The 15879-nt window shown below is 41.0% G+C and overlaps 1 protein-coding gene across 2 annotated transcripts; it reads left to right on the top strand.

Moving 5' to 3' along the window:
* The first annotated feature begins 9558 nt into the window (after window positions 1–9558).
* On the top strand, window positions 9559–11834 carry LOC147864079 (pentatricopeptide repeat-containing protein At1g11290, chloroplastic-like). Of its 2 annotated transcripts, XM_087320536.1 has the most exons (2): window positions 9612–9752; window positions 9880–11834. In XM_087320536.1, exon 2 carries the CDS (start codon window positions 9976–9978, stop codon window positions 11674–11676), a length of 1701 nt encoding a protein of 566 aa, XP_087176662.1. In that variant the 5' UTR covers window positions 9612–9752; window positions 9880–9975; the 3' UTR covers window positions 11677–11834. The 2 variants fall into 2 exon arrangements, with proteins under 2 accessions (XP_087176661.1, XP_087176662.1); XM_087320535.1 differs by having other exon boundaries at window positions 9559–11829.
* Window positions 11835–15879: the final 4045 nt, after the last annotated feature.

Genomic DNA, 15879 nt, shown 5'->3' with positions numbered 1-15879 from the left:
TACGACGACTTCTTCAACATCTCAATGGTGGTCAACTCAGTGGCCGGTTGCAGAAGGGAGGTTGTAGTGGCATGAGAGCTACTCCGAATCAAGGCAACATAGCTGTCAGAAGTAGTTGAGCTCGGATCCCACTAGACTCGCCTTCATCAGATTATTTTCAGCCCCTTGTGTGTTGATTAGCTATTTTTGAATAATGATGAAACTATTTCTATGTAAAAGAATCACCTAAATTGTGGTATCTAACCTACAAACCCTAATTTTGGCAACATAACTCTTGTATATTTTTGTCTACATTTCTCCCTAACCTCGTGCATATTCTCCTTAAACATTTGTTAAACGTGGTGGCGAATCTCCCACTTCCTCACCCCTTGTGTCTCCCTGGTCCAAGGCCCCAGCGGTCCCGTTCGAGCGACACACGCACGCGAAGCTTCGCGACATTGGTGAACCGACGTGAAAGAGCGGTAGGGGAGGACAGAGACGGACGCGAAACTTTGCGACAACGATCAACATCAGGATTCGTCTTCTCCCTCGGCAGTGGAGCAATCTCATGGAGTAGCAAGAAGCAACTGACAGTCGCATTGTCGAGCACGGAGGCCAAATATAGGGGCGCAGCAGTTGTCGCGTGCGAAGCCGTATGGCTCAAGCGTATACTGAAGGATCTGGGTATAGCCATCAAGGATCTGATTCGTCTATACTGCGATAACATGAGTAGTATCTACCTGGCGTGGAACCCCGTATTCCATGCTCGTACTAAGCATGTCGAAGTGACTACCATTTCATCCACGAACGCGTGTAGGTCGGAGATATAGACTTACATCACATCAGCATGAATCTACAAGTAGCCGACATTTTCATGAAAGCCCTGGGTATCAACAAGTTGCGGCAGTTCGCGTCGAACCTTGGCCTATTTATTCCCGACCAGCCGAACTTGAGGGGGAGTACAGAACAGTGAACCGATCGAGTGATCGAAGCCGAACAAGGAGTACGCAACCGAAAAGCCGAACAATCGAAGTTCGAAGCGTTCCAAAGACCGATCCAAAACAATTTTTCGATATCCAGAAGTTGTGTTCAAAGGGGCGTGTTGAGAATCAAACTCAACTTCCCATAGAAATAGGTTTCACACTAGCTCATGGACATATCATGCTAGTTTTGTAAATAGTAGAAAGGGCCCTTGCCCTAGTTTAGTTGGTATTTAAACCAACCTTTTGTAACTTTGTTATTGTTGGATGTAATACATAGTTTTCTCATCTTAAGACTCTCTCTCTCTCTCCGTTTCTCATAAGCGTTCACACACACACACACACACATAGTCCTACCACTGCATACAATCACCCTCCTTTCTTTACAGTAACATTCATCGATGACTTCTCCAAACATACCTGGATTTATCCCATGCGCCAAAAGAGTGAAGTGTTCTCACACTTCTAGAAATTCAAGAACGAAGTCGAAAAGGCAACCAATCATCATGTACGATGCCTTCGATCGGACGACGACAAAGAGTACTTCTCTGATGCCTTTACTGCATACCTTCGACAAGAAGGAATCTGGCGGGAGTTTACTTGCCAACACACACCTCAGCAGAACGAAGTAGCCGAACGCAAGAATCAGCACATACTCGAGGTGGCAAGGGCAATAATGAAAGAAAAATATCTGCCAAAATCATATCGGGCTAAAGAGGCGAACATGACCATCTATCTAATGAACCGTTGCACAACATCAGGAGTGCACGATATTACCCCCCACGAAAAGTTCTATGGGAAGAAACCAGATCTATCCCACATCAGGATATTCGGTTCAATAGCATATGTACATATTCCCGACGAGAAGCGATAGAAGCTTGATCCCAAGTCGGGGAAATGTATACTCGTAGGGTACTCACTCAAGCAAAAAGGGTATAAGTGTTTTAACCCTTCCACCAAGAAGGTACGAGTAAGTAGGGATGTCGTATTCGACGAGTTGGCATCCTGGTATACAATCAAATCAGCCCCATCCAACATAGTCGAAACCGAGTTCAACACAAATGCGGGGGAGGATGATCGATTGAAGCCCACATCAGAGGAAAGTCCAATCTCAACCAGGTTGAGTGGACCACAAGAGCCTCCAAGCGACCAAAGCACGTCACGGCCAAGTCCAATGAAGAATATCAAAGGTAAGCCAAAATACATGAGTACGAAGACCCAGATGGAAATGAATCAACTCACTCACACGACAATGAGTATAGTGGACTAATGTGCCCTTCATGAGGACACCAGGAGCGCCACGTCACTCCACCCTAGAGAAGAACGTAGTCTGCCGATTCGGTTACAACGACTACATGGTATATCATTATGCATTCATGATGAAGGTGGTGACAGCCCGAGAACCGAGAACCTTTTCCGAAGCCGCGAAGGACCCTAGATGGGTCGAAGTGATGAATGAGGAGATGCAATCACTCTCCAAGAACGAGACATGGGATCTCATCCCTTCTTCACACCACCAAAAGGCAATTCGATGTCAGTGGATCTTCAAAGTGAAGCACAACGCCGACGGCACTGTCAATCGGTACAAGGCCCGGCTTGTGGCAAAGGGCTATGCACAGACGTACGGTGTCGATTATGAAGAGACCTTTTCCCCGGTGACAAATATGACTACAATTCGAACCGTGAAAGCGCTTGTAGCAACAAAAGGGTGGCACCTCCACCAAATGGACATGAAGAACGCCTTCCTCCAAGGCGAGTTAGAAGAGGAGGTGTACATGATATAACCGGCCAGATTCGGGTCAACTACGCATCCAACTGATGTCTGCCGACTCAAAAAGCCTCTCTACGATCTCAAGCAGGCACTGAGAGCATGACATTCGAAGATAACGCAATATCTTCACCAAATCAACTTTCGAATGTCCAAGTCTGACAACTCTCTGTTCATTCGGAGTGACTCTAGAGGACAGGTATTTATCATCATTTATGTGAATGACTTGGTCATAGGAGGATAGCATTTAGCAGATATTGAGCACATCAAGAAGCTCCTCTCCCGCCGATTCGAAATGAAAGACATGGAGGAGCTTCATTACTTTTTAGGAATAGAAGTAATTCAGACTCCTAACAATATCATGCTTTCTCAAAGGCACAATATCCTCAATCTTCTCTACAAGTTTGGGATGACACAGTATAAGCCCGTCACTACCCCTCTCAATCGAAATCCAAAGCTAGATGCCGAATCAAGCACAAGAGAGTGTGAGTTGACCCTCTATCATCAGCTAGTCAGAAGCCTCATCTATCTCACAATTACCCGACCCGACCTGAGTTACCCGGTTAGCCTCCTTAGCCAGTTCATGCAAACTCCGCGAGACATCCATCTCGACTATGCTAAGCGAGTGCTAAGGTATATGAATGGAACCATGGATTTTGGCCTCCTCTACAAATCAGCCACACCGATACGACTCGAAGGGTACACAAATGGTGACTGGGCTGGCTACAAAGCCGACAGACGACCAACCTAAGTATTCGTCTTCTCCCTCTACAGTGGAGCCATCTCCTGGAGCAGCAAAAAGTGGCCGACAGTCACACTGTCGAGCACCGAGCCGAATACAGGGGCACGGCCATCGCCACATGTGAAGCAATTTGGCTCAAGAGACTATTAAAGGATCAGGGTGTTCCCATCAAGGATCCGATTCTCCTCTACTGCGACAACATGAGCAGTATTCACCTCACTCAGAAACCAGTATTCCATGCTTGGACTAAGCACATCGAAGTGCACTATCACTTCATCCGAGAGCGTGTTCTGGCCGAAGATGTTGATCTGCAACACATCAACACAAACCTACAGACAACCGACATCTTCACCAAGGCCCTGGGAGTCGACAAGTTGCGGTAGTTCACAACAAACCTAGGTCTTTCGACCGTCAACTAGTCGAGCTTGAGGGGGAGTACAGAGCAGGAGTGAACCAACCATTCGAAGCCAAAGCCGGAGTAGACTCAAAGCCGACTCGAAGACTAGACCAATCCGAACCAACCATCCAACGACCGGAAGTTGTGTTGAAGGGGCGTGTTGAGAACCAAACTCAACTTCCCGTATGTGGGAACACACTCTAGGATACTCAAGTGTGTGAACATCCCACCTCCTTGGATAGTAACTAGTGTGTCATAGAAGTTAATGTTCAATGACACATATTCTTTAAGTAGTTAAGATACAACCCCTTTCCCAAGAGGCAGTACTAGTGAGAGAACTTAGAGAGAAGGTGACTACATAAGCACCTTCTCCTTCTCTTTGTAATGTTGGTCATTTCTTGTTTCCTTGTAATACAGTTTTTCTATTTTTTTTGTAATCTCTCTCTCTCTCTCTCTCTCTCTCTCTCTCTCTCTCTCTCTCTCTCTCTCTCTCTCTCTCTCTCGTAACGGCTCTTTCTACCATTGTTGTCGCCATCTGCTGCCGTCGTCACCGTCGTTGTTTTTCGTCTGCCACCGTCGTTGTCACCGTTGTTGTCAGTTCTTGGTCGTCGTCATTGCCGTTGTCGTCGTTGTCCGTTATCACCTATGCTTCTAACGATGTAATCGATTGAATATGAGACAGCATACATGTCCTTCTACACTCAAACCTAGCGCGCAAGGCATCGATGCTCGGCTAAGTTTTTTCTGTCCTCTGTCTTTTCTTTCTTTTATCTTTTGATTTACAACATGACTTCTAAACGAAACCATAAGGAAACAAACGAAGAAATTATAAGTAAGAAAGAATTTTTAGATGTCCTTAACCGTTTAGTTAAAATAGAAAAATGGGAGAAAGAGATTGAAGCTGAAAAACAAAAAGATAAGGAAGAAAAAGAAGTGCTTATTGGTGAAATAACGAATCTTAAAGTAGACAACACGAACCTTCAGAAACAAGTTAAGGACCTTGAGACATCTAGGGAAGATGGTGAAATATCTTCCCTAGAGGATATTAAGGACGAGATCAAAAAGGTTAAGGAAGAGGTTAAAAGCGATATGGAATTAGCAAAAACTAGGTGGGTTGATGTAGTAAAACGTAATATTAAAAAGGAACTAAAGAATGAAAATATTGTAAACACTACCCTTGAGGAGGAAAAAATGCGTCAAGATCGACGCCTAAATGTACAAGTTACTAGGCTCAAGGAAGGGGCATCTCCTGACGAAGATGCACAAACATTAGGGAAAATGTTGGGGTACGAAGCCCTATCAATCACTAAAACTTGGAGGGTAGGACATGACACCACTAGGAAAAGAGCGTTGGCCCTTCAGTTTAAGGACTCAGAATCTAGAATCGCATTTTTTAAAAAGAGACCAATTCTTCGAGGATTGGGCGGGGACCCTATCTACCTCGATGAAGACCTGACCAAGATGCAAATTGAGCATCGTAAAACTTGTATGCCACAAGTCATACAAGGTCGTAAAGAGGGGCATCGTGCTATTTACCGAGACGGACGTGTGATAATAAATGATCACGCCGCCAATTGACGGCGTGTGGTCCATGTCATAGACAATAAACTTAGGATGACTTTATGGAACTGTAACGGTGCACTTTGGACACACCCTGGCCGTCTAGAGGAGATTTTGAAGGTATCTAACATACTTTTTTTAGTAGAAACACATCAGAGCCCGAATCGAGGACTGCCACGAGTTGATGGTTTTCGTTGGGAATCTGTCTTTAGACAAACCTCACATCGACATACTACTAGAGGGTCTGGAGGGGTTGCAATACTATTTCGGAGAGAGATACAAAATAGGATAGAAATACTAAAGAAAGACCTAGAAGGCCATTTTATGTGGGTGAAAGTCCTCACTAACAAGGATTAGGCGATATTTATCGTCGTGTGTTACTTCCCCCCGAAAGGATCCCAATATAATATGGTTGGAGAGGCGAGTATAATTGATGAAGGAACGCCGCATGGGCCTTCTCCATACGAACCTTTATCGGATGACATAATCCGATATTCTTCTCTCAAGGGGAAGTCTTCCTTGTCGGAGATTTCAATGCGAGAACCCAATCCCGACAATGCACAATATTTTAGATGGATAGAAACCCTTGAAATGGTGAATGTCGATCCTTTAGACTTAGACATAACACGTACATCAAAGGATCAAGGTACGGACGCCACAAGCTTTGGCCATCATCTGCTTGAACTTGGAAGCCGACACCAGATGATCATATATAATGGCTTAGCTAAGTGGCCGGGCTCGGAAGCGCTCACATGTTTCCCACATGGAGGAGGGGAAAGCACAGTTGATTACCTAATTGGACGTCCTAAAGCTACCCACATGGTTAACTCCTTCTGGGTGGCCCCATGCCCCATTGGTGCAGACCATAGCTTCCTATACTTTGAGCTAAAATGTGACACCTCCCACGCCACCAACTCTAGTCAACCAAACCATCACACCATAATACATTTCACGCATGAGCTCGTTGACATCTATTCTCAACATGTTCAAGCCCATCTCTCCTCTTTTGATTCTTCCTTGCCTTTAGAGAACCTCACTACAGAACTCGCACACCCTTCACTCAGCAGCAATTAGTAGCTTCCCATACACAAAACACTCCAATCATAGTAGAATAGGGTCTATGCCATAGAACAAGTGGTATGACGAGGATTCTAAAGACTTGTATAGACAACTTAAAGTGTTGCGACTTAGTGGTACTATTTCCTCAATACAGGCTCGAAAAGAGATGCACAAGATGACACGTCGTAAAAGATGAGCTTGGGACGCATCCCAATATTGGGAACTCTATCATATGCTCATGAGTAGGGATTGTGCCATTGCATGGAAGAGACTACGGGAACCGCGACCACAAACACCCATCAAGGATCCCAATATTTGGCACACATATATCGAGAGACTCTACCATGTCCCGAACCAACTACCCATCCCAATGCCTTCCACATCCCGACCTAACATGGGGACACTTTTCACGACCTCTAGGGTCACAAAGGTCATAAAAAATTTACAACATAGGAAATCCATGGACCACACAGGATTGCGAGCTGAGCACATCATAAATGCTCAAGAGTGCCTAGCCCCCTTTCTCGCTCTAATATTCAACCGCGCCCTTGCCGAGGGTTTTCCACCACAATGGACCATGAACACAATGGCCCCTATACATAAAGGAGGGGACCCAATGGACCCAAATACATATAGGACCATTATGATAGGCCATACGCTCGCTAAACTATATGGTGCGGTAATGGAAGCGGAGCTTAGCGATTATATGGAAACAATAAGTCTTCAAGCACCTGAGCAGGTTGGCTTTAGATGAGCCTTCTCCACTATTGACCATATCTTCACACTTCAGTGCTTAATTGACCAGACGAAGGCTCGTAAGAAGAAACTATATTGTTGCTTTTTGGACTTCCGCAAAGCCTTTGACACAGTTCCTAGGGAGAAGTTTTTTGATAGATTTAAGAGCTTGGAGATACCAAATGACATGATCTGGGCCATTTATGCCCTATATGAGCAAGTCTCTAGGTGTGTAAGATGCCCAGGTGGCCTATTTGATTGTTTCACTAGCACCATTGGTGTAAAACAGGGGTGCCCCCTATCACCGACTCTTTTTGGGATCTACATTGATGAGATCATTGATTTTATTGCTCATAAGGGAGGCTAGGGAGTAGCTATTGGGGATACACAAGTTAGTCTCTTACTCTACGCAGACAACATTGTCTTGCTCTCGGAGTCAGAACACGACCTACAAAAGCATCTTAATGCCCTAGATGACTTTTGTACACAACGAGGACTCGTAGTGAATCTAGCGAAAACTAAAGTCCTTATCTTTCATACATCATCCTGAGTTAGGAGTAAATGTCACCTAATCTTCTCTCATAAACTAGTTGAGGTAGTTGGATCATATGTATACTTGGGCGTCACTTTTAGTGCTCGCTCAGGTAAATTCTCAATGACCCAGGCAGCCAAAGATAGGCTAACGAGAGGGTATGCATCCCTCTCACTCTTAGAGAGACAATGCCACCAAGCATACTTTCAAGAGCCACGGACTAAGGGATGGCTCTTCAACTCATTAGTGACCCCTTCCCTCATGTATGCATCAATAGTATGGGCTCTAGGTCTACCATCTTTCATGTGGATGCAATTAGAGTGACCTTTGGTGACGATGTTATCACGTCAACTTCGAAGCAAATTGACAATAGCACATGACATTATTAGAGCAGAGTTCAGTCTGCCCCCGATGTTAGTAGAAGCATTATTTCAAGTGGTAGTTTTTATTTATTGGATACATAGCCAACCACAAGATAGGATATCCTGTCGAGCCTTTGAGGCATCTCGATCCCTACATGCGTCTGGAGACACTGGCTCTTGGTATAGCACTGTGGTGAGTCGGTTACTTGCAAACAGCATAGACATTAATAACCTACCCCCCCTTAAGTACAACCATGGGACTGACCAAACTTTAATATCTCATGAAGACCGTAATAAAGTGATACGCCAAGAAATATCGCAGATTTACACTCAATAAAAATGGATCACCCCACGAGAGCCACTCCCATCTAAAATGTTGTACTATAAGGAACACTTCTTGCACTTCTCTCAGTTAAGTTTTATTACACGACCAAGATATCTAGATACATTCTTATCAAATGCACTAAGGGTTGCCATTAGACAACTTAGGATATCATCTCACCAACTTGAGATTGAGAATGGTCAGGCTAATAGAGTCCCTAGGGAGGAAAGGCTATGTAGGTTGTGCCTCATAGAGATAGAGGATGAGTATCACTTCACATGCAAGTGCCCAACTTATGCTGAGATACGAGTAGAATACCAAGACATATTAGGACCCTCTCCCACCCTCTCCAAACTATTAAATACCCCGAATGTAAAGAGATTAAGTAGGTATATCTTAGAGCTAAAACAACATAGGGAAAATAAATTACAAAGTGTTAACCATAACCCTTTTACTATTCATCAACTTGTAACTAGTGTAATTTTTCAAGAACAAGGGGAGACGATGAATGTGGATACACTTACGCCGCTCGGCCTCTCTCTTGAGGAAGCCGAAACGCAAAGAACAACCAAACGCCCTCGGATGTTAGGCTTCAAAACAAGTCGACATGGAGTAGAAAGGATTAAGAAGATAAGGGAACGTGAGCTACGTCGACTAGAAGCTATGGTTGGGGTACCTTTTACATTGGGGCCATAGGCCACATCCACATCGAAACCCTTTGACCTCTCGTTTCTCTTCGAGAGACTTGGATGGAAATGAAATTAGACCTAGTATAACATCATTTTTCATTGTAGAACATGTTTGTTATTTTATTTTACTAGAACTATTTAGCTTAAAACTCTATTTTTATTTATTCTTATTTTTTACTTTCGATGAATGGGTAAATATCCCATTTTTTGTTGTAAACCATTTGTCTCATGGGCCAATTTTGGCCTTAGAAGATGTTAATATATTTTTCTTTCTTTCTCTCTCTGTACACACACACAGTTCCTCCGCTGCACAGAATCCATCCGATTCTCAACAGGTTTAAACGGTTCGGTTCGGTTCGGTTCGTTGTTAAGTTGGACTTCTCTTATCTTGGTATAAACCAAAACTTGGGCATATATGTAAATTACAGAGAAATAGAGACCTTCCTTTGTGTAGCTTCATAAAATAAGCCTCCCCTGATCCGGAGGAATCATGGTTGTCGCGAGCCGATGCAGAGAAATAGTGCCTTCTGCGTGTCTCCGCGACGCCACTCTTCCTTCTGTGGATGATCTCCTTCACATATTGCAGGAACTCAGACAGAAGAGGAGCAAAGAGAAGAATACGCAGAGGTTTTTAGCTCACCTACGATATGTCCATCTCTCCATATGTGAGCTAGGATTAGATGGCCACTCTGATCTCTGCAATTACCTTGTTCCAATCTTTTTCGATAATGGATTCTTTCTTGAAGCCATACAGATCTTTCATAAGACTCCCCGCCGCAATGAATATGCGTGGACTTCTGTCATTGAATCATGGTATGTGGATTTCTTTGATGTACATGAAACCTTTAAAATGTATGAACATATGAAGAAAGATGATGTCCTTCCTAGCAAATGCACATTGCTTGCTTTGTTAAGAGCTTGTCGTCAAAGCCTATTCATGATGGGAGGGTTATTTATACATCATGAAGTCGTGAGTAACAACATTGAGGAAGATTCTTTCCTTGCTAGCTCTCTTGTGCATATGTATTCCAAATGTGGTCTTCTCTTTGAAGCACAAACCGTGTTTGATAAACTTCACATTCGAGATGTTGTCACTTGGACAGTGTTAATTATTGGCTATGCAGAATTTGGTGATGCTTCAAAAGCATTGTGTTGTGTTGATAACATGATTGAAGATGGTGTTTCTCCTAATGCTTTTACACTTGTAGCTATTTTGAAAGCTTGTCATTCCAATTTTGGATCAGTATTCCCTACTTTGAAATCTTGTAATCATGATAATGTTCTGCCTATTAGCATATTCCAAGGAATCCATATCGAGGCCACTAAAAAGAGCTTCGAAATACATCCTTTTGTTGGTAGTGCATTGATAGATTTGTACACAAAGTTCTGCTTGCTTTCAGAAGCACAGTATGTTTTTAGTAAGGTATCAGACTGTGATGTTGCCTTATGGAATGCATTGATGGGTGGATATGTTGAAAATAATGAAGAAAATGAAGGTCTACGATGCTTCGAGAAAATGCATATGAATGGTGCCTCACCAGATACGACAACATTTAACATTGTTTTGAAAGCTTGTGGCAATGTAAAAGCTGGTTTAGGAAAAGGTCAAGAGATCTATGTAGAGATTGTGAAAGGGGGTTTTGAGAGTGATTTGTTTGTAGGGAACTCTCTTATAGACATGTATATCAAACATGACCTTCTCGAAGAAGCCCTTCACATATTTACTGATCTTCCTGCTCGTGATGTAGTTTCATGGAACACGTTTATGTCTTGGTATGTAGAACACCAACTTGGCGAAGAGACATTAAAGTGTTTGGGATCTATGGTGGCTGATAGTGTGCCACCCAATGAAGTAACATTTTTTTGTGCCTTGAAAGCTTGTTGCATTGTTGGTTCTTTGGAAGGAGGACAAGCGATACATTCAGAGATTTTGAAGAAAGGTTGTGAAGACAAATGTACTGCTATTCATAATAGAAACTCAAAAACATCTCTCGAAACTTCATTGATTGATATGTATACCAAGTGTAGTATGATAGGTGAAGCTCAGTGGATATTTGATGTGTCGCCTCATAGACATCTTGTGACCTGGAATGCAATAATGACAGGATATACCCACCAGGGTAATAGTGAGACAGTATTTTACTTGTTGGAGAGAATGATGAGAGAATCAATACAACCCGATGCCATAACCTTTCTTTGTATTCTCACCATATGCAGCTTTTCAGGGCATGTAGAGTATGCTTACACTGTCTTTGAGATCATGAGAGGAATGTACAATTTCTTCCCATCCCTAAAGCACTATGGGTGTATTGTCGATCTTTTGGGTCGATGCGGCCAATTAGATGATGCGATAATAGTGTCTCAAAATATGCCTTTTCAACCTGACCTTCCTTTGTGGAGTACCGTTCTTGGTGCATGTCACAAGTGGGGTAATGTAGAGATAGCTAGTCGAGCATATAATTTTGCTAGGACTCTTGATGAAACACATTTTGGCTCATTCATATCAATATTTAATATCTATGCAATTGCGACAATCTCTTCGGGTATATAGCCTGATGTCTATAATACATGCAATAGATAGTATAGGCATATATACTTCCAAATGTAAAGGAGTATTTAATCATAGGAGAAAATCGAAAAGGTAGCTCTGTGATTATACACTTCACCACACTAAAATAGCTTGATGGTAGATTAAAGAATTTAATGTCTAAACAAATATGGTTAATATAGGAAGGAAATCACTTGATGCTTTTTTTATGGCATAGATTCCAATAACCATAATAATGATATCTATCGTATGACAATACATAATTGGTCAAAGAGATCAAGTTTTTAATCTTGGTTTGTTCTATAGCTTATACTTAATTCTGTATTTTTATGATTCATTGTCATGCTAGCATAACTTTAGTTTTTTTTAAAACAATAGGAATATACGAATTGCAACCGTGCCATTGAAGGATGAGCCTAAGATAATGCTAAATTAATTATTCAAACTTCTTCTCAAACATGCATCTCTTTAGTTTTAAAAAATATATATATGAATGTCAATTGCAACAATGCCATACTTGAATGAGGCCAAAATAATGCATCTCTTTAGTTTTTTAAAAAAACAATAGGAATATGTCAATTGCAACAATGGTATCATAGGATAAGCCTAACATAATGCTAAATAATTCATCCTGGGAAATGTCATATGATAAAAAGAATTTTGAAATATAACAATGAGCCAAATATGATAACAAAAATGCTCACCAAGCTACCATCAATGTCATTCATGGTACTATTTTCAAACCCTTGAAAGACTCTTCCTCTAAATTAGGGGTTGACAAGAAACTATCACAAGGAGAGACGAAAATGTATTTGAAACAAGTTAGGCACTGAACTCAAAATTCAAAGAATGAGGAGTACATATGAACATAAAAATAAATTTTGGCACCAAGAGATGAGAAAATTTTCAAGGAAAAGCTAGTGGAGAGCATATCACAATTCACATTCTAGCCAAAATTTGGGAAATAGCCTTGCATCTACCTCCTACATGTGGACATAGAATATCTATATATGTGGTCATTATTGTAATTTGAACATTTTACTGTAAAAATTGTTTAAGTGATAGGTCAAGAGTCAACAATTTAACTCCTTTGTATTTTAATATAGTTTCTTGCATTGTCTCACAAATTCTCTAGTTATCATTGTATTTAACTTTAAACCATGAATATGACCCTTGATCTAACATAGCTAGTGTCCAAAACAAGTCAAAAATTTCACGATTTCACACAAAGGAAAGTTTTGAAGTGATCTTTACCTATTGTCCAAGTTGCCTTTTCATGTATGCAAATAGTTGGAAACATTAATAAGCAATCGTCGATATTTAGCAAAAAACCTCCATATTTCTTTCTATTTTTGTTATATCATGTTGTACCTAATATTTCCCGTCAACAAGTTCAATTTTCAATTGGCATTTGAGATAATGATGGAGACTTCATCTGAATGCTAGAACACAACTCCATTTTCATTTAGCTAAGCATTTTCACCACCACAGTTACCATCATGCAACAAATACACCAGAGTATATCGTATTTGGTGTCACATGAAGCTAGTGAGTGATGCTTGATCCAACATAAATGTTAGAGCTTAATCCTAATGTAAGCATGAAATGAGGAAATATAATATAGATAGATAAGAAAAGAGAGAGAAAGAAGGGTGTCGATACACACGAACACCCTGAAGGGATCAAGACGGACACAAGCCTTGATTGGCGTCTCATACCACCGCCTTGGCATCAAGTCATACCTGGTACTAGCGCACTTGCTATAAGAGTTTGATCACCACTCGATCACAGTCTCAACATAGTTACATGACATGCCTAATGAGGGTAGTTAGGCCTCATATTTATAACTAGACTCCATGCAAGTCACACTTGGCCCTCATGGGTTGTCTCAATTCCTAGGATTAAAAGTAATCCTCCCTTCCTTAGTCTCTCAATTAACCTTCACACTAGGGACCGGCAACGGCTCGGCTCAAGCCTAAACCATTGAGCTAAAATGGCTTAGCGGCTCAACTCGGGCTTGAGCTTGTCTCAATTAACCTTCACACTAGGGATCGGCAACAGCTCTGCTCAAGCCTAAACTGTTGAGCTAAAACGGTTTAAAACGGCTTAACGGCTCGACTCGGGCTTGAGCTTGACTAAACGGTTTGAGCTCGGTTCAGCTTGGCTTGAGCTTTGCCAAACCAGTTAAGCCGTTTATGTGGTTTACTAGTTAGGTTAAAGAAAAACTTCAAAGTTAGAAATTAGTTATAAACTTTGAGAGAGAGAGAGAGAGAGAGAGACTACAAAGAGAAGAGAGGGAGGGAGGGAGGGAGGGAGAGGGAGACTACACTAACGTGAGAGAGAGAGAGAAGGGCGGAGGGACGGAGGTTTCCAAGCCAGTTCCCAAGCCGGTTCACAAACCGATTTAGCCTAAACCGGTTTAGGGATTGGTTTGGTTTGGTTCAGGTTTGAGAACCCCAAAACGGTTTAGGCTTAACCGATTTGGCTTCGATAAGGCCAAACCGGTTAAGCCTAAACCGAACTGTTGCCGATCCCTCCTTCACACTTTATCCTCGTGTGTAGAATACTACGATATAACTTACCATGGGATAATTTATGGCTATGTCCGTAACAATAAACTTGGTAGTGATTTTTTGTATGCTAATTGTTGGGTAATGTTTGATTATTACCTATTATATTTTACTATTAAAGGTGGCTTGATATTATTTATGCATGCCAATGGATACTACACTTGGAAAAAGCATGGCAATTTGGTTTGGCCATATTTGTGTATATTGCTAATGGGGAAATATAGTTGAGTTCAACTATTTGTGCATAAGGGAGTACTTACTAATAGAAACAAATATACAATGCATGAACATAGTTTCACATGTACAAACATACACGAATGGGGATATATAGTTGAGCCCAACTCTTTATGTGTAAGGAAGTGCTCATTGAAATAAATATACAAGGAACAAACATAGTTTCGCATGTATATACATACTCTAGTATGTGATGTTTGGTGCTGCATTGAATTTGTAAATAATGTTTTTCTCTAGCATAAACTTGAGGTCAAGCGGAACTTATTATATATGAGACGTTGGATATTGGCTTAAACCTAGGGCAATGTTTCACGAGAATTTTTGTACTAGACCATTGAGGTTTGAATTTTTTTAAATGGATTCGGATCGTTACAAATTATCTATACATAAGTATATTTTAATTATGATTGACTATTACTATCGTAAATGATGTATACAAACTACTAGATTTTAATATGGAGTCAAATCGTTTTTGCACCCTTTGGCATTTCTTCAAGTTCCTTTTGACAACCTATGATATTCTTTAGCAATCACAAGAATTTCTTTTGATGCTACCCTTATATGAAGCATTTAAAAAAAATCTTCCTTTCAATTTAATCTCCCTATGTTTTGTACTCCCTTTATCTCAATAATCTCCCCACACATGTGCTCTCTCTCTCTCTCACACACACACACACACACATCTATGTTGCATTGTCCCATGCCACCCATACAACTTTGTTTGTTTTGCCTTGTGAGGTCAATATTTCGAATATTTTGGAATCCATGGAATATGACTTCAAGAACACATAGCAGTGTAAGCATAACAAGTTACAACATCTACAAATAAAGTTGCAAAATATTTTGTCCTTACAAAAAGTAAAAAATCAGCGACCAATAGATTACTAAGGAAATTTTGGATGATTCGTGTCTTGAGCTTTCAAAGTTTGGGTCCTCTTTAATTATAGTTTGTTGTTGTTTACAGACCTTGGCTCATGTAAACCCGTTACAACTATAACTTCCGATATAAGATTAACAAAGAATATGGCAAAAAGTAAATTGACTTTGTTCAACTTTAAGTATTGTTTTGGCATTTTCAAAAAGATGCACTAACATGGGATACATATAATATGAGTTGTCTGTCAAGTGTTACTCCTTAATCAACTTGATTAAAACATATATTTTGCCATGTGATTGATCATGATATGATATTTGAGGAAAGATTTAGCAACAAAAGTCATGAAGCTTTTGATGAGTTACGATGGAACTTTCAAGATTGTGGATTGGAATAATGATTCATGGTTGTGACTCGTGACCATAAACAAGCTACCCGTTTCAAGTAAGGAATAAAGACTTAGATAAAAGTTTAAAATGGTGATGATGATTTATTGTGCCATGGAATCATAGAACATGAACATGATTC

The sequence above is a fragment of the Azolla caroliniana genome, unplaced genomic scaffold, assembly GCF_043228905.1.
Source record: "Azolla caroliniana isolate FFs.n. ecotype wild unplaced genomic scaffold, voAzoCaro1.0.p SCAF_5, whole genome shotgun sequence".
Lineage (NCBI taxonomy): Eukaryota > Viridiplantae > Streptophyta > Polypodiopsida > Salviniales > Salviniaceae > Azolla > Azolla caroliniana.
The sequence above is the reverse complement of the archived record's forward strand: the minus strand, read 5'-3'. Positions and strand labels throughout refer to the sequence as shown.

What these genes read in the sequence shown, in the direction of transcription:
- LOC147864079 (XM_087320535.1), top strand. Translation starts at nt 9,616, where the DNA reads ATGGTTGTCGCGAGCCGATGCAGAGAAATAGTGCCTTCTGCGTGTCTC.